Raw genomic sequence first — 21646 nt, 5'->3', positions numbered from 1 at the left:
AATTAACTTAATTACAAAAGAGAAAAAAATTGTAACAAAACATAATTAGTTATGTTAGAACACGACATCTGTAATTATAACTAATATATTGTAACCATCTCTTTAAATTTAATCACGACACTCCGTAATTCAAATTACGTTACATCACAAATTTATATTCTATCCGCCGAATGTCAATCCAACTTGAGTTCAGATCAAGTAAGCTAACCTTATAGATTAAATTTGACATGTTAATTTGAATTTTGCACGAATAATAAAGCAAATTTCTGTATTTCAAATAAGTTCGATAAACCTTTTAATTCATTTTGACTAAGTTGACGCCGTCAGATACCGTCGGATATTCTTCCATCAAACTCTCCCCTCCCCGCTCCTAGCGTCCGGATCCCCTTAATTTTTGGGTTTTGCGTCCGGAACTTCCGGTACGAATCTATCGTTCGGAATTGCTTTAGAATTTGAATTCGTTGCTTGAGATGTATGTGTTTCATTTCGGAATGGATTATTGCCAATTTGAATCAGACAGCCCCGATCTAAAACCCAAAAATTGAGTTACTTCACTGGATCTGAATTCTCGCTTCTAGAGGTGTCATTAACATTCTTTTAATGGTTTATTTAATCCATACATTTTCAATAAGTGGGTATGGATAAGATTTTTTTTAATTTATCAGATATGATATAGATAAGAAGAAAATTCTGTTAACATATTGAATATGAATATAAGTAAGAACTATTTCGTATCTGTTACACTATAAGTTAATTAATATATATGATAATGATTTTTTTATTTAAACATATAACTATATATTTGTTATTATAAATAGATTGATTTATATTATATTTCATATATTTTTTTATTTAGTAATTTATGTTAAAATTAATTTATTAAGTGTTTAAATAGTTTTTGAATTAGTAATTATGACAATTATATTTTATCATTTCATTTAATCGATAGTTTGTATTTTTAAAATAATAGAATACAAAATTATAATGAGATAAAAATATTATATCTTGTGATATTAAGTATATTATGTATTTAATATATTTATTTATGTGTTCTATTTTAGATGAAATTATATGTACTATCAATTTATTCATTAATTACTTACTGTTATTTGTTTTGTTACATATTGGTTTAGTAAATAATAATAAAATATTAATAAACTAAGAGTAGAATTAGGTTTTCTTAAGTTCACCAAGTTCTTTATGAACTCAACTTTAAAACTTATAGAATTTGTTTCAAATGACGAATTCAAACTATAGAAATCCATCTACCTTACGAGTGATGCATCAAATGCGAAAGTTTTAAACTTTCAAATTAATTTAGTATAAAGTCAAGTTACCAAAACTAGAAAATATATAAATTAATTTTAATGCATTCATTTTTTGAACTTTTTTTTTACCACTTAACTCTATAAAAAAATAGTTTAAAATTTTAAATTTTTTGAATGTTGGCTCATCACTCGTAAGATAGATGAATTTCAATAATTCGAATTTTGCATCTGAAGCTAATCTAATAAATTTTAAAGTTAATTTTACATAATTACTTGGTGAACTTAAAAATAAAAATACTTTTACTCATAAATTAATAATTAATGAACAAGGATAAGATACCTTGGTGAACATAAAAGCATCCTAATTTAACTCATAAACTAATATTTAATAAAGAAGAATAAGATACTAGCAAGATTAATTTATATCAGTGTTGTAAATAATAGTTTGTGGTCGTCAGACGGACAAAATACAGTCAAGCGATTAATAAAAAATAATTGGTTAGAAAAATCTATAAGTGTTTGATCACTGATTAATGGGCCAATTAATAGATCTAATCGGACGTTTGTCACAAAACTGGTTTATATATCTTATCCGTACCGTTACTACCGTACCTGTTGAGACTGTTGAGACGGTGACACCCTATCCGCTCCGTCGAGAAAAAAAAGAAAGGAGCGCAAGCAGTGTAGGCCTGTAGGGTACTGATGCCGCAGCTTCTTCGCAGTAAACTCTTTTGTGCTTACCACAGCGCTGTTCCCCTACAATGCACATTTGTATCCCCAATCGTTCGTCTCCTCTCAACTCTCAACCTTCGCTTCCCTTCGCCTCTTTCAAAGCGCGCGGTTCTGGAGCAATACCTGGTGAAATCTTGCGAATTTTCCCTGGCGGAGGCGACCAGAGCGGCCAAACAGATCCCTTGCCACACTACCGTGTCCAAGCCCAAATCTGTCGTTGCATTTCTCAAACAAAACGGCCTGGATGTTGCACACATCAGAACCGCTGTGTTGCGGGACCCACGGCTCCTTGTGCTTGATGTGGAGAGAACATTAAAGCCGACAGTGAATTCGCTCGAGCGATTAGGTTTCTCTCTTTCTGACATAGCTCGTCTCTTCTATGTCTACCCTTTGGCCTTTAGATGCAGCTCTTTAGAACAAAAGATCAAATTGTGGATGCCCATAGTCGGATCCGTTGAGAAACTATTCGAGCTCTTCAAGAAGAACCGGTTTGTTCTCACTACCGATCCAGATAAGGTGGTTGCTCCTAACTTAGATTTCTTGCAAAATAAATGTGGCCTCTCCGGTTCACAGATTGTGAAAATGTCACAGTCAAGGCTACTCACAGGAAATACGGAAAATGTGAAGGAAATCATCAAGAGGGCAATGAAATTCGGTATACCGAGCTGTTCGCCTCTTTTCAAAGATATCCTATTAGCTTCTGCTCAGGAACCACAGAAAATTAAATCCAAAATCAAAACTTTAATGAGTTTGGGGTGGTTGGAATCAGAGGTTTTATCAATGATTAGAAAGAAACCGAGCTTGCTTCGAAATTCCGGGAAAATTCTAAAGATCAAAGCAAATTTTCTGATAAAAGATGTCGGCATGGATCTGGTTTCTGTTGCACGCAACCCGATCCTTCTGATGCTGAGCATGAATAAGCGGCTTGTACCAAGGCACCATGTTCTGATGAAACTTAAGGCGGCTCATTTGCCTGATGGAAAGAGAAGCTTTTATTGCATTTCAACTCTTTCAGAGCAAAAATTTCTGGACAAGTTTGTTTTCCCAAATTTAGGTAGTATTCCCGATCTCTATAGTACCTACACTGCTAATGCTGTTGTGAAAGTGCCGGCAAAAAGAGGTTTGAATGATCAGGCTGAGGTTTTGAGAGCACTTAAATTCTCTGAATCTCAGGTTTTAGATATAATAACAAAGGAGTCAAAGTTAGGCACAAAATCCGAGGAGCAGATGCGGGCCACAGTTGACTTTCTAATTACACATGTTGGTTTTGATCGGTCGTATATAGCGAATCACCCACAAATTCTTACTTACAGCCTGAAGCGGCGGCTTATCCCTCGGTATTATGTCACACAATGCCTTGAGTTAAAAGGTTTGGGGCGAAAATATAGTTTTCTGAATGTTATGAATATAAACGATACAGATTTTGTGGAGCAGTTTATCAGTTCGTATGAAGGTATTATTCCTTGTTTGGCTGAGAATTATGATTCAGCTCGTGCAGGAAGGCCTTTAAAATCTCTACCTGAAGACGTGCTGCAAGAAGCTCAATGAATTGCTCGCTTAAATAAGTGTATGGTACCTTTTCTGTGCTTTGATTTGGTCATTCAAAAGGAATAGAGTGTGTTCCAAAGCACTTTTGGTAACCTTTTATATCTTTAGCTGTCTTTTTTTTTTATCTCTCTACTGAAAAGAACATTCGGCTAACTGTTAGTTTTTTTATGAAGGAATTTGGTTTCGATCTCCAGGTTATTGCACGGGAACCATACCTGATCAAATTGAGCGTGGATAAGAGGTTGTCCCATAGGTCTAAAATTGTTAAATCTCTCTAGAAAAAGCGTCTATTAAAGGCAAGCCTTGAGATGTAAGGAGGGAGACCCAAATCTAGTAAGATCTCAATTTCAAAAGAAGGAATGAAAAGTGTATTGTATTAGACATGTAAGTAGAAAAAAAAAATCTAGATTTCAGTTGTTAGTAACTGGAAATAATTTTTTTAAGTGCCACTGAAGGATAAAAGAATTCTATATTGCAGCTTTTTAGTGTCTGGAATAATGTAGAAAAGTATGTTAGTAACCTTAATAAATCTGTGTTATGGTACTATGCATAGCGCAAATTGGTCTGTACTATGGATCAGTATCTTTATCTTCAAAGTTTAAATGTCGATATGAACCGTTTAAGATAATTTTCATATGATAAAACTAATCAACCTCAAATTACACTATCCTTTGTGATAAAACTATTGTTTCTGACTAATCAACCTCAATCACAATGAATTCAGATCCAGTGCAATACCTGACCATGAAGAATGAGATCCAAATCGTCCAAAAACGAATCTTAAAACCAGATCCCCTCTAGGCTCTATATTTTAAATAAACACCGAATTGATTTACGACACTGCTTCAGCGACACAAAAAGATAGAGAGCTGTACATTGCCTCTTTTTGAAGCAGGTTCTGACTAGGATCACGTACGATTGATCTGTATAACAACTCTATTTTATATTATTGCGCGGGTCCGACCCATTTCAGATTATAAATATAAATATAATACCCTCTCTCTCGCGACTCGTAAAAGTGCTGTGTAGTGGTTAATAAGTGATCCTAATCAGTGACTTGAGTCCTTGGTTTGAGGGATACTTTTGAAGTTTATTAATCAACTTATGTTTGACTACAAGATATATATGCATGTAATTCTGCCGTGTCAATCTTTTAAAATTGCTTTCAGATCTATCTAGTTACCAGTGTCAACTTAATTAATTATGTTCCACTCTTGCATGCCTTGAAGAAATGTACGTAGTATCTCTTCCGCCTTCAAGCATGCTAGCTATATGAAGTAGCTAGAGTCCAGACCTTTTGAGGTAACTCAATTTTGAGTTTAGATTCCAACCTTCTGATCGAAATTCGGACAAATCCGGCCCGAGGTGGAATAAACATAACCTTTTAATATTCATGTCAAAACAAATCCAACGATCCAAATCTAAAACTCAAAATTTGAGTTAACGTGATGTGAATTCATATCCAGTATACACTATTAAATATTTAACTATTAACAGACAAGAAGGGCTGGAGGGGTAAAAATATCATACAACATCATTCTGATATATTGCCTGCTATAACCAAAAGCAAGCTAATCATGTAATTAATGCACACAAGATTACACACAAATTAAAACCGTGGTTGTCCCTTTCTATGTATCATACGTAACACGTCCCTAGTTGATCTGGCCTCCGCGCCCTTCACTCGGCGGTGGCGGTACCTGTCGCTGCCTTCGTCTGACAGCAGCCTGTGTAGCTGCTGGATCATCCTCCTGCCAATAAAAAAAAAGTTACATAAAACATTTGAACAGCATAAGACTAAAATAATTGACCATAACAAAATATCGAAGTTAAAAAAAATTAATTGAACAAAACACAAGTAATTTTCATATGTTCATCAACCATCTATATCTTGATTATTTTTTTTTTCATTTGTTAAAAAATCTTAAAAGTTTACAAATTAATACTCTCATCTCATACTTAAAATTTTTGATTGCCGAACGAGCTCTAAGTGAAGGTACCATCACACTCAGTGTAATATACACAAATATTGTAAGAGAGATTTTGGCCAATGCGAAATTTTTCACGAGAGAGGATATATATATACCGTAGGTTGGTCTGTTGACTCTGTTCCATCAGCTCCTTGTTCTTGATAAGGTTCTCTGGGCTGGCATAAGGAGGTGCACATACTCCAGAAGCAAGCAATTGCATTTTGTAATTGCTCAATCAAAGAGTCACATGGATTCCCAGTAGATACCCGAGAGGGGGAACCTTCCTCCGCCATTTCTCTTCTATATATCTCTCTCTCTACCTCTACCTCTACCTATCTATATTTATCCTGGGAAGTGGTAAGCGATCAATGTGAGTTTTCCTTTGACGTACAATCAGGTCACCTGTTAACCTTTCTTTTCTTTCTTTTTCCTCTCTGTTATGCAAATTAGGTTCACCTTCTGGATAAAAGAGAAAAAAAAAGGTTCACCTTCTATTTGTTCTGTTGCTAAATGTCAATGGAAGAAAGTGGAAATAAATCTGCTGCGATTCTAAGGAATCACAGGACCCTGTGATTCCACATCCAAACCCTTCAGCTGTTTTGAGATCTGTGCAGAGAAAACAATTATTGTTGAGATTAGTGTATTCTAAAATATTAAGGGTGAGATCTGGAATTTCAGGGAGCCTGCGACAGATTTATTTCCGAAGAAAGTGGCATGTACTATGTTTTGGTGCAGGGTGATTTCAACAAGGTTCATAATTAAGTAGTTTACTGGGGGCTGATATGTAAAAGAAAGTTTCGTTTGCAATAAAGAGGTACCTGCTCCCTGCTCCCGAGGTAAAGACTTTCGAATTGAATGGTTTCAGTCGGTCAAAACAAAAAAACAAGGGAAAGACAAACACTAATTATAAATACGCCTCTGCAACCTCAACTGCCGCATTCAAATTTCAAACCAAACAAATAGAAATAGAAAGGAATTGCAATCAGCGGTCCAGTCGGAGACACTTCCGATTCCGAATCCATATCTTCTGCATTAACGCAACTTTTGAGTTTAAGGAAGTTAATTTTTTTTATAAATCATAAATAATTAAATGAATTTTACGGAACTAACATGATTTTTTTTTTTTTTTTGAAAAATCATAAGCACCGAACGGACCGTTTGGTCTCAATTTTTTTTTTTTTAATAAAACAGAAAAATTTTAATTTTTTTTTATTTTTTGTATTGAAATATTAGAAATGTTGAATATATTTCTTTACAAATAGATGGAATACAATATAATTTGATTTATTAGAAAGACTGTAACAAATAACCCGGATCAATATTTTTCAGGCCGGATTTTTCGCGGCTGTAAGAAAAATTAATATATTTCTTTATGTGTTATTGGAAAAAAAATAAAAATGCTTAGATTCTGAGTTATTGATCCCGGTTCAAAAGTCACTTCTAGGTAATCCAGAAAATATTGTGATCCTTCTAGGACATTAAATCACTTCCATCTATTTTTAAAGAAATATATTCAACATTTCTAATATTTCAATACAAAAAATTAAAAAAATTAAAAATTTTCTGTTTAAAAAACAAAAACACAACTTTAAAAAAAAAAAAAAAAAGTGGACTGCCCACCCCTGGGACGGTTTGGTAATGGCATGAAGCGCCCCCATACTGGGTGGTTTGCTAAAATTTCGGCCCGCCCCGTATCCAGGCGGCCAGGGCATATATATAAAAAAAAACGAAGGTTATTTATATTTATATATATATTTTGGGTATTAAAAAAATGGCCGCGTCTAGTTCCAGTCTTTTAATGAGAAGGAAAAAAAGGTTAACAATCTTTACCACTAAATAATCGAGCACGAGTAACTAGATTTCTGTAGCTTGTGTCGTCCATCAATTATATATATTTGTCATTGTTTTGTTGATTCGATCGGTAGTTCATATATGAAAATATCCTCTTAATCCAATTTATTAACATTTTGTAACAAGGTCTGCATAATTAAACCACAAATTAAATACAGCAAGGAGGATCACTTAATAATTATTTATCTTAACCATCTTGACAATATTCAAATATAAAGTTTAAAATTTGAAATTCGGTATTGCATGTATGAACTGTATATATCATGAAAATAAAAATAATAAAATTTGATGTCTATTTATTAACCTTTTATCATGTGATTCGAAATTAACGGTTTTTGATATATTATCAAACAATACTCAAGTTACACAAAACTTAATTATTATGCTAACTGTATGTCAAATTAATAATGTAATATATATAATGTTTTAATTTTCAACGTTATTTATATTTACTTAGAATTTGTTAATATTATTATAAAAGGAGGGATCTACTTACATCCTATATTTTCAAAGTTCAAATAGTCAATCCAAACCGTTCAATATAATGGATATATTAAAACGTGCTTACATATCAAATTTTATATTTTTTGAATTTCTTTACTATTTATTAAGATTGATTTGGATCGACTGTTTGGACTTCAAATTTTAAAAAAAATATAGAATGTAATTTGATGTCACCCAAAAATGATGTAATTGCATCCCTCCTCTTATTAAAATTACTATTATCAAGTAATTACTGTGCATTAAAAATTTGGCAATGAAGTTGAATTTGTGACCAAACCCAGGCTTGAATTAATTTATTTAGGAAAAAGGCCGTAGGCAACCCAGGCTTGACTTTGTCCAAGGCGAACAGTATGGGCCTCCAGCTACTTCAACATCGAAAATAAAAACGATTTTTTACAGCGTTGAACTTGTTGGACCAAAAAAATAATTTTATAACCTGAAATTTAATTATTTCTTGGTCTTCTATCAATTTCTGGTGCAATACTCTTAATGATAATTATATTCTTTCTTTATTTTTAATCTTGCCTTTGCATATTAATAATTTTGATCATTTAGGAATTACAACCTTTAATGTAGGTGAGTAGGTAGAGGAAGAGAAAGGGGAAACCACCCTGCTCGTACAAAGAGATTTAACCCTTATGCTTGGTATAACTCTGGTATATATTCTGCTGATGCTTAGTAGTTAATGGTGCTTCATCTAGATTAACGTTTTTAGTTTGATATTTTGTGATGTATTTTGGTTATTCTCATTTACTAGTATATATACCAGTTCTTTTGTATATGCTTTTTACTCTAGCTATTTGAAACTTCAAAGTATTTCTCTAATCAAATCGGTGGATTTCACCCACTTTATAAAAAAAAAAAACTCTGAAATTTAATGTAAATATTAATAAAAAGTGAAATTATTGTTATTTAAAATGGCAACATGCAACTTAAGATGAGTCTTAGCCGTCCTGTATAAAAATAAGGAAAATCAGAATTACTAGCGTTGGTATTCGTCAAGTGCACCAAAAATGATACTCTATACAATTTAAATTTGTACAAGGATTTGTTATTTTTTTTTGACGCATTAAAATTTTCGGCACATCAAGAAGCATATTACACTTTTTAACTATTTTTTTAATCAAGATAAGTATACACAGAAGCAGAGTCAAACTTTTAAATTATAGAAATCAAATACATATAAGAATCAAGCAAGAATTAATTTTACAATACTGTATTAATTTATTCTAAATTATATAAAAAAAAAATAGAAGTCATGGATTCTCTTTGAACCTTCTTCAATCCGCCCCCTGAGTGTACACTTTATACAAAACTTGATTATACTAAAAATAGTAAATCATGTACTAAATATTCACGCGCACAAACACTCAATTTTTATACACACATTAGACATTCGCTTCTTGAACAGTACTAAGCAATCCTCTAAAAATAATAAATGAGATAAATAATCACAAATACTTCGGAATTAATCTGTTTGAAATTACGATAATTGCAGATGGAGGCATGCAGCGCATCATTGCAGAATTTGATGCTCTTTCAGCAGTCAAAAGCAAAATAGTAAATCTCAACACGCCACTGAATGAAGAGTTCATAATTCCTAATAGGTAACAAAATATTTCTGTTTAGATCTGGACCGTCCAATCAAAATCTGAATCAATTCGATTTTAGATGGAATGAATGGAGCCCTTTAATATTTGTGCTGATTCTGATCGGACGGTCCTGATCTAATCAGAATATGTTATGTTCTGGTACCTTTTATTGATCTGAATTCAATTCACTGAATTACAATCCACGGCCTAGTCAACAAGTAATTTTGACCGATCTCTCTTCAATCTTCATCGCTCATCAGCAAATCTAGAAAAACACAAGTAATTTGTATTTCAAAAAAAAAAAAAAAAACACAAGTAACAAACAATAATTGTCCCGTTACCTGACATTAAAGCATAACTATACTTCTTTCTTAAATACAATCAAATAAATAAAAAAAACTTCTTATTTTTATTTATTTTTAACTGCTTCAATTCCCTCGCTCTCCTTCGTCTCTCCGTTCGTTCTCCCTCGACAAGTTCCATCTCCAGATTCGCGATTTGGAGAAAAAAATGATGGAAGATCTGGGCATCGAAGCAAAAGAGTCGGCGGTGCGGGAGGTGGCAAAGCTGCTGCCTTTACCGGAGATGCTTGCCTCCATTGCATCCGTCAAGGCTGACTATCTCTCCCGTCAACAGGTTTCTAATTAACCCCTTATTCCTTGTAGATTTCGTTTTGGAACCCTCATATTGTCTATGTAGTTTGGGTTTAGGGATCTGGAGTAGAGCGTGATCTGCTCTTGATGATGCCTTGCATCGGGGGCAGCTCCGTGTTTAAAGTTAGTTAAGAGGTTGAATTGAGATTATTTTGGATGAAGTGCGGTTTTGAGACTAGAGTAAACCCTTGGTACATGTCTGAATTGGAGTCCGGTTATGTGTAATAGTGATTTCTTAACCAGTTGCAAATGTTTTTGGACAGGAATGGTTGTGGTATCTCTAAAATATGATTGCAGGAAGATTTGAGATAGGGATGATCAAGTAGATTATGTTTTTGTATCTCATTTTCTCATTTTCTGGTTTTTATTGAAAAATCTGATATTTTAAGCAATTTCGTTGATTTCTTTTGGATTTCCGGATCTCAAATTCTTCATACAATTTGTCTCTGTCATCTAGATGCATACTGGACTCTAGGAACCGCAAAGAACCAGTAGAAGTGAAAGAAAACAGATATAAGGACTTTTAGGGGTAAAATTGGCAAAAACACAATAAAACCCTAATAAATAAATGGCATAGAATCTTAATTTGAGATTTCTACAGCTGATAAAGGAAAATTAAATATACTTAATCATGAAATTTGCACAAATTTTGGATCAACAGATTGAGGGGAAAAGACAAATCAATCTGAATCTGGAAAATAAAAGGAAAAGACAAATCATCACTATGTTTCCTCACTTGAAAGGAGAGATTTGTTCGGTGCTAATTGTTTAGATAGTATAAGAGTTTTGCCATTTTCTGGGTATATCTTCCCTATTTATAAAATGTCAGACTATTTCCTGATAATACTGAGAATTGACTATGTTTTTGTTGGTTGTCTCCAGACTAATGATGCACAACTGAGCACCATGGTTGCTGAGCAGGTATTTTATTTTTCAAGTGTTGATTGTTAAATTACAATTTCTTTGTCTTGCATGTAAATAGTTTCTAACTTTGGATACCCTTTAGAAGAGAAAAATAACTCATAAATGAAAAATACGCTAAGCACCCTTCATGTTATAGTAAAATACAACAAATCTGTAAAAAGTATTTTAAATAAGTACAACAATAAAATTATTGACAAACTACTAAGCATTTCAAAATTATTCTTTTTCCCAAATAACCATTAGCACTGATTTTTTTTTATAATATTATCTTTATTACAGGTTGAGCAGGCTCATGCTGGTATAAATGCCTTGGCATTGTCACAGAAAACAATAAATATGCTACGTGAAAATTTTGTAGCTATTGAAAAGTATGCCCTTATTTTTTTTCTTTCTGTGTATACAATTTAGTGCTACTTAATAGTCATTTGTGCCCTCGTTCTCTTGTTATTATTAGAAAATTTTCATATTTTTGAAACAGGCTGTGCAATGAGTGCCAAACTTTAATTGAGAATCATGACAAGATAAAGCTTCTTAGCAATGCTAGGAACAACTTGAACACCACTTTAAAGGTCTGATGATCCTTCTTTATTAAACTCGTTTAGATAAAGTTTATAATTCTTATGGCAATTTTTTTTTTCTGATTTACTTAACAGGATATAGGAGGCATGATGTCTATTTCTGTAGAAGCAGTCGCAGCACATGATTCCTTGAGTGATGATAAGGAACTGATCCACACTTATGAGGTTTTTTGTTTCTTCATTTCTTATGATTAGGATCTTGAGTGAGGCTATGGTACTATGCATAGCGCGTCTTGGTCTGTACTATGGATCAATATCGCAGTTTTCAAAGTCCAAGCAGTCGATCCGAATCGTTCAACATGATAACCATATGAAAATGTACTTGTAAATCAAATTTTACATTTTTTAGAATTTTTTTACTATTTTTTCAGATAGGTAGAGATCACTTGATTTAAAGATTCTAGATCAGTCAAAAGTAATGATTTTCTACATATCTAAAAATATAGCAAAAACAAAATGCTAAAAAATATAAAATTTAAGCTGCAAGTATGTTTTCCTATGGAGATCATGTTGAACAGTTTAGATCGACTGTTTGGACTTTAAAAACGAAGATATTGATCCATATTACAGACCAATCCGCGTTATGCATAGTACCATAGCCTCAGTCTTAGGATCTTTAATATTTTCCCCATCATTATCCGTGTTTCTTTATGCCATGTTTTGATTTATTTCATACTTGTGTTAACCATGCTTGGAAATAGAGGCTAACAGCGTTGGATGGCAAGAGAAGATTTGCTCTGGCAGCTGCTGGTTCTCACAAGGAAGAGGTTGGCCGGCTCAGGTGGTTCACATATTTTAATATTTTTTTTTTCTAATTTGCCTGGCACACAGTTAAGTGTCTTATTTTTTTTTTTTCTTTTGAACTGTATAATGAAGCACCATATTTTTGGTTTTCTTTTCTTATTTACTGTTGAGTTGGTCTTTTGTAATATGAAAAACGTAGGAAAAATTTGGTCTATTGTAATAGCAAATTTTAAATATTTGGACATGAGATCCTTTAGAAAACTATATTAACATCTCATTTTTGTTTGTAGAGAATATTTTGAAGATGTCGACAGAACTTGGGAGACATTTGAGAAAAAGTTGTGGGATCACATTTACAACTTCTATAAGCTCTCCAAAGAGAGGTAGGTTTGCTTCCCTCAAATAATACTTGTAATTTGTAAAGAAACAGATTAATATTTTCCTTTTCTGAATTTTTTTTGTTGTGCACTGTTTCTAACCTCTTTCACTTTCTTTGCTCCAACATGTAGCCCACAGACGCTAGTGCGAGCTATTAAGTAAGATTTTTTTTTTGGGTCATGCTTTCATTTGCTCAATGTTTTAAGCCAAAAATACTCTTTTGTGGCAGCAATGACATGCATCGTTTTTTTTTTCGCTTCTTATAGGGTAATAGAAATGCAAGAGATCTTAGATCAGCAGCTTGCTGAGGAGGCAGCTGAAGCTGAAGGTGGCGGTGCCATGGCAACAATTACAAATCCACGTAGATCTGCCAAGTAAACAATTATATTTTCTTTGTTTTTGTTAGTTCATGCAAGGTCTGCTAAAGTACGGTACCATGCTTCATGTAAGGGGAACAAGATTGGTTCAAAATCAGGGAGAGCATTTGTTTTGTATTGATTTCATGATTTGGTTACAATTCCAAATCTTGTGTCAATTTTTGGAAGAATTGTGCATATTTCAAGACTAGGCCAAAATGATTTCAAGTGCATGATGAATTGCTGTTTTGCAAGGTAAAGTGCTGACATGTATTTTACGTTTGCTCTAAATTTAGCAAAAAAGGTGTTGGAGCAACACCTTCACCCAAAGCTGGGACCCAAGATAAATCAAAGGGAAAAGCCTACAAGGACAAGTGTTACGAATGCATCAGAAAATCTGTTGAAGCCCGATTTGATAAGTTGCTTAGTCAGGTGCTTGAAATTTGCTTATTGACTAAATTTATTTTCTCTCTCCAAAGTATTATTCTTATGTCCTCTCTCTTGTATTTTTTTATCTTTTAGTTTGTGTTTGAGGATTTAAAAGCAGCTTTAGAGGAAGCGAAAGCGGTATGTACAGTATAATTATCAAGCTTTTATCTGTCTATCCATGCTCTGTATTATTTGTTTTTATGATTTTTTAACTAATGGTGTAGATTGGTGATGAGCTGGCTGACATATATGACTACGTGGCTCCTTGTTTCCCACCTAGGTATGTAAAATAATAATTCAAATTTTCCATTCTCTGATTTATTTTATGAAGAAGAATTATTGAGGTTTGTAAACACATTTTCTGTTCTCGTCAGATTTACTACTTGTTTATGTCTACTCTACAAAGATCAAAATTCGATAATTTTTGTCATTTTTGGGTTGCATGCATGTCGTTCCTGCAAAGCAAAGGTAGTTCAACTAAAAAGTACTACCAGGTTCTGTGCTTTTGCAAACTAGAGCATTAGACATGTAATAAATTAAACCTTATAGAGAGTACCAACCAGATTAGAAATGCATCTCTTATAGTTGAGAATCTGTACATTGTACTAACTCAAGTTACTAATTTGGTGATTATTCTACAGATATGAGATTTTCCAGCTTATGGTGAATCTCTACACCGAGAGATTTATCCAAATGCTCAGATTGCTCAGCGACAGAGCAACTGCTTTGACCAATATAGAAATTCTGAAGGTAAATAAAGCTCATAATGAAAACTTAAAAATTAGTGTGCTAATTTTGTAAATTTATGAAGTTGTTGCTCACTGTAGGTAACTGGTTGGGTAGTGGAATATCAAGAGAATCTTATTGGACTAGGTGTTGATGAGTCATTAGCCCAAGTTTGCTCTGAGAGTGGCGCAATGGACCCCCTCATGAATGCATATGTTGAGAGAATGCAAGCAACAACCAAGGTTTGTGTTTAATGTGCACCATGGATTGCAATCTTATGCGGAATTCTGAAATTTTAGCAGTTAAAGACCTGACCATACATTCTAATAAAAAGTCACTTTTTTGTTGAAATCATGGAGTTTGACAAAGGGACGACATTCTTAACCTTCCATTAAAGGAAATAATAAATGATTGTTGCTTATGTAGAAATGGTACATGAATATTCTGGAGGCTGATAAAACACAACCTCCGAAAAAGACCGAAGATGGAAGGCTATATACACCTGCTCCCGTGGAAGTATTCAGGATCTTGACTGAGCAAGTGCAGATTGTCAGGGAAAACAGCACTGAAGTCATGTTGTACCGAATTGCACTCGCAATCATTCAGGCAAGCATCTCACTCTTATATTTTGGAGTCAATACAAAGAGCATTTTACCCCCCTTCATTATTTATAATGGATTTGCCTATATAGGTGATGATTGAATTCCAATCAGCCGAAAGGAAGAGGCTTGAGGAACCAGCGTCTGAAGTTGGTTTGGAGCCCCTTTGTGCGATGGTCAGTAATACCTTACAAGCATCAAACATTGATGATATATTTTTATCGTTTGTTACTTCAATTACATTCAGCATTGTTTGATTTGGCCAGATAAACAACAACCTCCGTTGCTATGAGCTTTCTACAGAGCTCAGTAATAGTACAATGGAATCTCTCCCACCAAACTACGCTGAACAGGTTTTTTTTTCTAATTTTTTTAGTTGCTTCACTTATTGTTTATTAGCTATGATTAATGATGCTTGTTGTAAGTATATCATCTAACATATTGTCCCTCCTTTTTTTTGTATTGCACCCAGAGGCGGAGGGACTAAGAGGAAATGGGGGTCAATTGACCCCCATATTTTTTTTTTTTTTTTTTTTTTTTTTTTTGTATTTAGATATGATTTTCTATATAATTTAGAGTGAAATGGCTTGATATTATAGAATTGGCCCCCATTCTCCATAGAATAATTGTATATGATTGACCCCCATAGTTCTTAAGTCTGGCTCCGCCTCTGATTGCACCTACCACTTCTCTTGCATCTAATCTTTGTTTTTTCTTTTTTATTGAACCTGTCACTTCTCTTGTTTCATGTATATTTTTGTAGTTGGTACTATACACCTTTTTTTTTTTTTTTTTTGCCAAACTGTATCTTCTGATTTATTTTTGTAATATTTCAGGTTAACTTTGAAGACACGTGCAAAGGCTTTCTTGAAATTGCCAAGGTTTGGCCTCTAATACTAACATCCACAAAATCAGTTTCTTTTCTATATACCAACAAGATATCTTGTACTTGCTTGACAACTGACTTGAGGAATAAATTTGATTAACATTTTGTTAAATTTATTTCAATTTTTTACTGCAGGAGGCGGTTATTCAAACTGTCACAGTTATCTTTGAAGACCCTGGTGTGCTGGAACTTATTGCCAAAATTTACCAAAAAGGTACTGTCCCCTCCTCCAAACCTTACAAAAAATGTACTCTCTTTTCTTTTAACTTTTTGGTGTCTCGTAATATTGACTTTTAACTCAGGAATTAATAATCTATTTGCAGTTGCCAAAGGAAGGTTGTGTAATTAATAATTGGTAGTGTCATATTAATGGGCTTCTCTCTTGTTGCATCTTCTGTTACGTCTATGTTGCATGGCTACATATATTGCAAATGTCATATCTGATAAGATTCGTATGTGGAGAATTGGAAACTTTCCAAATTCAAAGATACATGCACAGAGTATATATCTTACAACAAAACAATGATAGTATTTTTCTTTTGAAAGATAAGAATAGAAATGTTTAATAATTATGCAATGTGGAATTTTTATTTTCAGAAAAGTGGGATGTCATATGTAGATCTGTAATACCCCAAACCTAAAATATCATGGGTGGCCGGGCAAACTTACCAAAATGTCCTGTATGTTCTTAAGGCTGGTAAAATAACATCAATGCTGTTATCATTTGCTGCCAGGCTTTGCTAGTTTAATCAATGTCAGTGTTACTTTTGCATGAAATTTTTTTAAATACTCAGTTATTTCTGCATAACAGAGAGAGATATGTAATGCAATTTTGGAATTATAATAACTTCAACGCATGCTGATTGGAATGATGCTGCTATGGGCATATATAATATTTTGATTGTTCTGCTGGGATATCTATGATATTTGACATTTTGTGGGGTGTATATATTGTTTGACGTTTTGTTGTGGCACGTATGAAGTTCCACCTTTGTAAAATGCGTCATAAAATTCAAAGGGATAGATGTGAGAGAGTAATAGGAAATATATGGTAACATAAGAAAACTGTAGAAGTTCTTGGATTTTAAGGTAGTAACTCCCAACATTCTTATTTATAGTGTCAGGTGGCATATCTACATATGTGATGCATGCTTATTACATAAAGATATGGTACAGATATAATACTGCAGTTGCAGTATCGATGCATCATTTGGACTGTTTTGATACACCGTATATTTTTAGATTCTATACTGATAACTAATCCTCTTCTACTTTCTTTCATCATCCCAGATTGGAATGATGGTGGCGTTACTGAATATCTTGTTGCTACATATGCGGATTATTTTGCAGATATAAAAGTGTAAGTTATCCTTTCCACTATATTTTGAGCTAGGCTATTCAATGTTTTAAATTACATAAAAATTCTTGGAAGTATATTATTTTCTTTCCAAACTTCTCTTTGTTATTTTAAATTACATAAAAATTCTTGGAAGTATATTATTTGCTTTCCAAACTTCTCTTTGTTATTTTCTTATTAGTTTCACTCGAGCTATATAGAGGAGAGAGTGATTGCTTTATTGTTGATTTTGCTTTAGCTATATTGAGGAGAGGTCGTTTAGAAGATTTGTGGAAGCTTGTCTTGAGGAAACAATTGTTAATTATGTGGAGCACCTCCTTACACAGGTGAGTACCAACTCTAGTTGCAACAATTACCATCTCATAAATCACAATACAGTTGCTTATTTTTATTTTTTATATTTATGCAAGTGCATTTTAATGCTGAGCTCTCATATTTGCAGAAAAACTACATCAGAGAGGAAACAATTGAGCGAATGAGGCTTGACGAAGAAGTGCTTATGGATTTCTTTAGAGAGCATATAAATGTGACAGTAAGTACTCTAGTGTAAACTTTTTATTTCCAATAATATTATTTTTTCTCGAGTTCAGACAACTGCATCTGATTCTCTCTGTTTTTTTTTTTTGAATTATTTTCATTGCAGAAAGTAGAAAATAGAATGAGGATATTGGCAGATCTAAGGGAGCTTGCGTCAGCAGAGAGCCTTGACAGCTTCACTCTTGTTTACACAAACATTCTTGAACACCAACCTGATTGCCCCGTAATATATTTATATATTTGTTTTGAAGTCTTTGCTAATCTTTTTTTCATGCATAATTTTCTGTTCTTATAAAGGATTTACGGGTACAAGAGTATTGACACTGTTTTATTCTCTTTAGCCTGAGGTTGTTGAGAAACTCGTAGCTCTGCGTGAGGGTATACCACGAAAGGAAGCAAAAGAGGTAATGATTATTCTGTTCTTAGTCTTTAACAAATAAGAGAATTATTAACTCAAAATCAATTTGTAATTAGAATTCACAGAGTTATAATTAGTAATGAACCTTTTATTTTTTCTGGGTTAGGTGGTACATGAATGCAAAGATATCTATGAGAATTCTCTTGTGGATGGCAACCCTGCAAAGGCTGGATTCCTGTTTGGAAGAGTAAAGTGCCTTGCTGCGCCGAAAGGACTTTGGAGAAAGCTGGGTTAATTTACATAGTCATTTAAAATTCGAGATATAAACCTTGGAATTTTGCTTGCTTCGAATGCATTCTTTTGTTAATTTCTTTACTTGTCTAGCGTTACATATTTGTTTTGTTGCATGGAGAGAAAAAAGAGAGCTCTTAACAGTTCTCTATAACAGTAGATGTAAAGCGAAGACTCGCAGAGGGATTTTTAGAAATTTGTGTGAAAAGCACTTTGTAAGTAACTGGTGTCATGTCCTGTAATAGTTTTATGACCATCTTGGTGCTTGTATAAAACCTTATTTTTCTCAACATATTCCATATATCGAAATTCTTTTGCTAATTGTTGGACGCGTTTTTGAAATAATCGATTTTCCTCACTAAAATTCTTAAATTCACCGAAATACAAATATCTAATCCAATACTCATTAATGTTGATTAGTCCATAAGGAAATGGACTATGAATTCAAAGAGATGGGCAAATAGCCTAATATACATTACGAATTAAAATTCCTCTTTTAATTCGCGTTAATATTTCCTATTTTAAAGTGTCCTTTAAGACCAAATTTTATATTAATCGTTGTTTTTCATAATCTGAACCATAAAAAAATAATGATTTTGTACTATCTAAAATATTTAGATAGTAAAAAGTAATTAGTTTTTAAAAAAATATAAAATATAGTTTTCAGGTATATTTTAATATGGAGATCATGTGAGCAGTTTGAATTAGTTGTTTGAATCTTGTAATCACAAATCGCAAAATATGAGCCCATCTCTGAATTCAAATGTATTGAACTTGGATACAGTGAATAACGAGTAAAAAAAAAGAAAAAAAAAAGAAGAAGATTATTCTGGTATGGGCTATGGTTTTGAAGGATCTCGTGAGCATTGAACAAACGAACTCTCTGGATACGATACGACATGTCGCAGCATGTTTTCACCTGTTTGAATAATAGAGTTTGCACCATGCATGAGCAGATGAGCTCATACATCCCTCCTTAATTGCTCTGACATCATCCTGTCTGTTCCTTCCCAATATAATTAAGTATATAATTCACCGTGTCTCAGTCAGAGAGTCTTTGGGTAGATTTTCAGGAGATCATTAAAATACTTAGTACAACAAAGTAAAATACTGCTATCAACGTTGAAAAAATGCTAACATTCACGCTTTGTAAATTTTTTTGGGCACAAATTTACTAAATGACATTATAAAAAATACTAAAAATAAGAGAAAAATAATGAATAAGTGATCTATGATCAAATATGTCCAAAGATGATTATTTATTCCACACAAGTACTTGCCATTACCTAACATTTTATTTGTGTTTTGTTTTCCGTATTACGGTATTACCTCACCAAAGTTCCATTACGTCAAATCTACTTTTTTAGCAACCAACGACCCCACTTTATGAGGGAACTATTCATGGACCAAAAATCAAAAGACAATAAATAACACGCCTTAACAATTAATGATAATAAAGAAAAAAACTGTACCAAATTAAAGGACAAGAACACCCCTTGAATAGTTGAATATCTTCTTCCCTATCTGGTAGTCTGCTACTCTGTATCGCTTTTATAAAGGCACCGTACCTCTTGATTATTCTTTGATAGAACTAGTTCCGTTTAATTACTTTCTTTCTTTCCCAGTTGCCAGACAGAGAGAGAGAGAGAGAGTTTTTAAATTGGTTAAAATTCCTCAAATTCAGTGCACTGTTATATGGAACCCCATACCATTACCAGATATATTGATTTCAAGAGGAAAAATTAATGGCTCTTAAAGAAAAGAAGAAGTCATGGTCCGTACTCAGCCACACAATTCTAGTTGATCTATTATATATAAAACCTAACATAAAACCCTTCCAAAGAGCAACGCTCCTCCTATCACCAAAAAGAGATATATACTATGCAAATAGATTTAGGTTGCTGCCAAGCCAAGGTAACGGTCGGCTAGCTGCTCATCTCTCTCTTTTTCTTTCTCTAAACTATTTTGAACTTTAAAGACTAATTAATTTGTCAGACTCCCATTATTTGGATCTTTTTCTTAGATGAAGGTAAGGTATATATATATATATATATATGTTCATGCAGCTGGCCTGGTGTTCATTTACCACACTGATATATACTATTTGATTTCATGCATGTGAAACTAACTAAAGGTCTGCGTGCAAATTTCTTTTATTCAGGAATCAGCATATGGAGAAAGAAGCCGAGTACCAGTCCGGCTAAACCGCCTGATATGTCGTCCTCGACATAACTAAAGAAGATCGGATTAAAAACCGATCATAGGTCATGTTGCTAGCAGCTTCTTCAATTTCTTCTCTCTTATCTTAATTAATTTCTCCTTGTCATGCTTTTCTTTTCTGTTACGTTATATATGGATCATATATGGATGCTTGGGAAATGATGGTCTCTTATTATTAATTAACAAACTAGTTTAATTTTATTGGACTTCTTTATTAAAGCCTAAAAAAATTTATTAGACTTCTATCTTTCCTTCTTTTTCCCCTTAATGGTTAGTGTTGCTATGATTTCTACCTCAGAAAAATTACCATCATTTTAGGTTAACTCTTCAATGATGCTATAAGGTTAACTCTAATCATAAACACTACAAATTTAACTGGAACCTCATTTTTTTGCTGTTTCGCAAGCATTATCTCTTTTTGTTGTCGATTACAAGTTTTTGGCTAAAACTCATGAGTTAAATCCGATGATCATCGTTATTATTATAATAGTCATTATAATAACATTAAAACTGATGTCCTTGTGATTTTAATCAACATGATGTGCAATGAATACCGAGTAGAACTAAGGTGTTCTTTAAGTTTACCAAGAAATCAAACTTGGTGAACTCAAGTCTAAAACCCGTTAAATTGACTTCAAATTACAAATCCGAATTGTTGAGATCCGTCTATCTTACGAGTGATGCATTCATTTTTATTTGGTATAAAGTCAAGCAGTCAAAATTAGAAGCTTAATAAATTAGTTTTGATGCATTCATTTTTTGAATGTTTTTTAACCGCTTGACTTTATACTAAATTAATTTGAATGTTTAAAATTTTCACATGTAGATGCATCACTCGTAAGGTAGATGAATTTCAACGGTTTGGATTTATCATTTGAAGCCGATTTGATGAGTTTTAGATTTAAGTTCATCAAACCTGTTGGTGAACTTAAGAACACCCTAGTTCTACTCATGAATACCCACAATTTTCTCAAATTTCATTGGATTGAATTCGGATAATATTTTATTTTAATTTACATACGAATTTATTAAAATTTTACAATATTCATAAGCAAATTCATATTCAATAAAATTTAAAGGATTCAAATACAAATCCATAGTCCTTGTTGTAGCGGATTTCGGATCATATTGAATATTTTAATTAG

General features: G+C 33.0%; 2 protein-coding genes and 2 long non-coding RNA genes across 4 annotated transcripts; 3 read left to right on the top strand and 1 right to left on the bottom strand.

The window, feature by feature from the left end:
• Positions 1–1918: 1918 nt before the first annotated feature.
• Positions 1919–4083, top strand: LOC144566750 (uncharacterized). The gene is made up of 2 exons (XM_078316770.1): positions 1919–3572; positions 3609–4083. Exon 1 carries the CDS (start codon positions 1971–1973, stop codon positions 3546–3548), a length of 1578 nt encoding a protein of 525 aa, XP_078172896.1. The 5' UTR covers positions 1919–1970; the 3' UTR covers positions 3549–3572; positions 3609–4083.
• Positions 4084–4982: 899 nt separating this feature from the next.
• LOC144566531 (uncharacterized) lies at positions 4983–6028 on the bottom strand. The gene is made up of 3 exons (XR_013515214.1): positions 6007–6028; positions 5635–5974; positions 4983–5299 (listed from the first exon to the last, which is right to left on the bottom strand). It is a non-coding gene; the product is annotated as an uncharacterized LOC144566531 (long non-coding RNA).
• Positions 6029–9837: 3809 nt separating this feature from the next.
• On the top strand, positions 9838–18556 carry SEC6. Its single transcript, XM_078316772.1, has 25 exons — positions 9838–10101; positions 11001–11039; positions 11322–11410; positions 11521–11611; positions 11696–11785; positions 12322–12401; positions 12655–12747; positions 12874–12900; positions 13009–13116; positions 13395–13530; positions 13621–13665; positions 13752–13807; positions 14169–14277; positions 14355–14495; positions 14680–14859; positions 14945–15028; positions 15119–15205; positions 15689–15733; positions 15874–15952; positions 17029–17098; positions 17334–17421; positions 17538–17627; positions 17739–17855; positions 17974–18036; positions 18157–18556. Exons 1-25 carry the CDS (start codon positions 9976–9978, stop codon positions 18283–18285), a joined length of 2262 nt encoding a protein of 753 aa, XP_078172898.1. The 5' UTR covers positions 9838–9975; the 3' UTR covers positions 18286–18556.
• Positions 18557–20040: 1484 nt separating this feature from the next.
• Positions 20041–20702, top strand: LOC144566079 (uncharacterized). Its single transcript, XR_013515111.1, has 2 exons — positions 20041–20195; positions 20443–20702. It is a non-coding gene; the product is annotated as an uncharacterized LOC144566079 (long non-coding RNA).
• Positions 20703–21646: the final 944 nt, after the last annotated feature.

Source organism: Carex rostrata, chromosome 15, assembly GCF_964058835.1.
Source record: "Carex rostrata chromosome 15, lpCarRost1.2, whole genome shotgun sequence".
NCBI lineage: Eukaryota > Viridiplantae > Streptophyta > Magnoliopsida > Poales > Cyperaceae > Carex > Carex rostrata.
The sequence above is the reverse complement of the archived record's forward strand: the minus strand, read 5'-3'. Positions and strand labels throughout refer to the sequence as shown.

Excerpts from the sequence above, each read along its gene's own strand:
- LOC144566750 (XM_078316770.1), top strand. The coding sequence starts at position 1,971 with ATGCCGCAGCTTCTTCGCAGTAAACTCTTTTGTGCTTACCACAGCGCT.
- SEC6 (XM_078316772.1), top strand. The coding sequence starts at position 9,976 with ATGATGGAAGATCTGGGCATCGAAGCAAAAGAGTCGGCGGTGCGGGAG. Across the intron at positions 14,278-14,354 it reads CCAATATAGAAATTCTGAAG|GTAACTGGTTGGGTAGTGGA; the intron begins GTAAATAAAGCT and ends TGCTCACTGTAG. Across the intron at positions 14,860-14,944 it reads TTGCACTCGCAATCATTCAG|GTGATGATTGAATTCCAATC; the intron begins GCAAGCATCTCA and ends TTGCCTATATAG.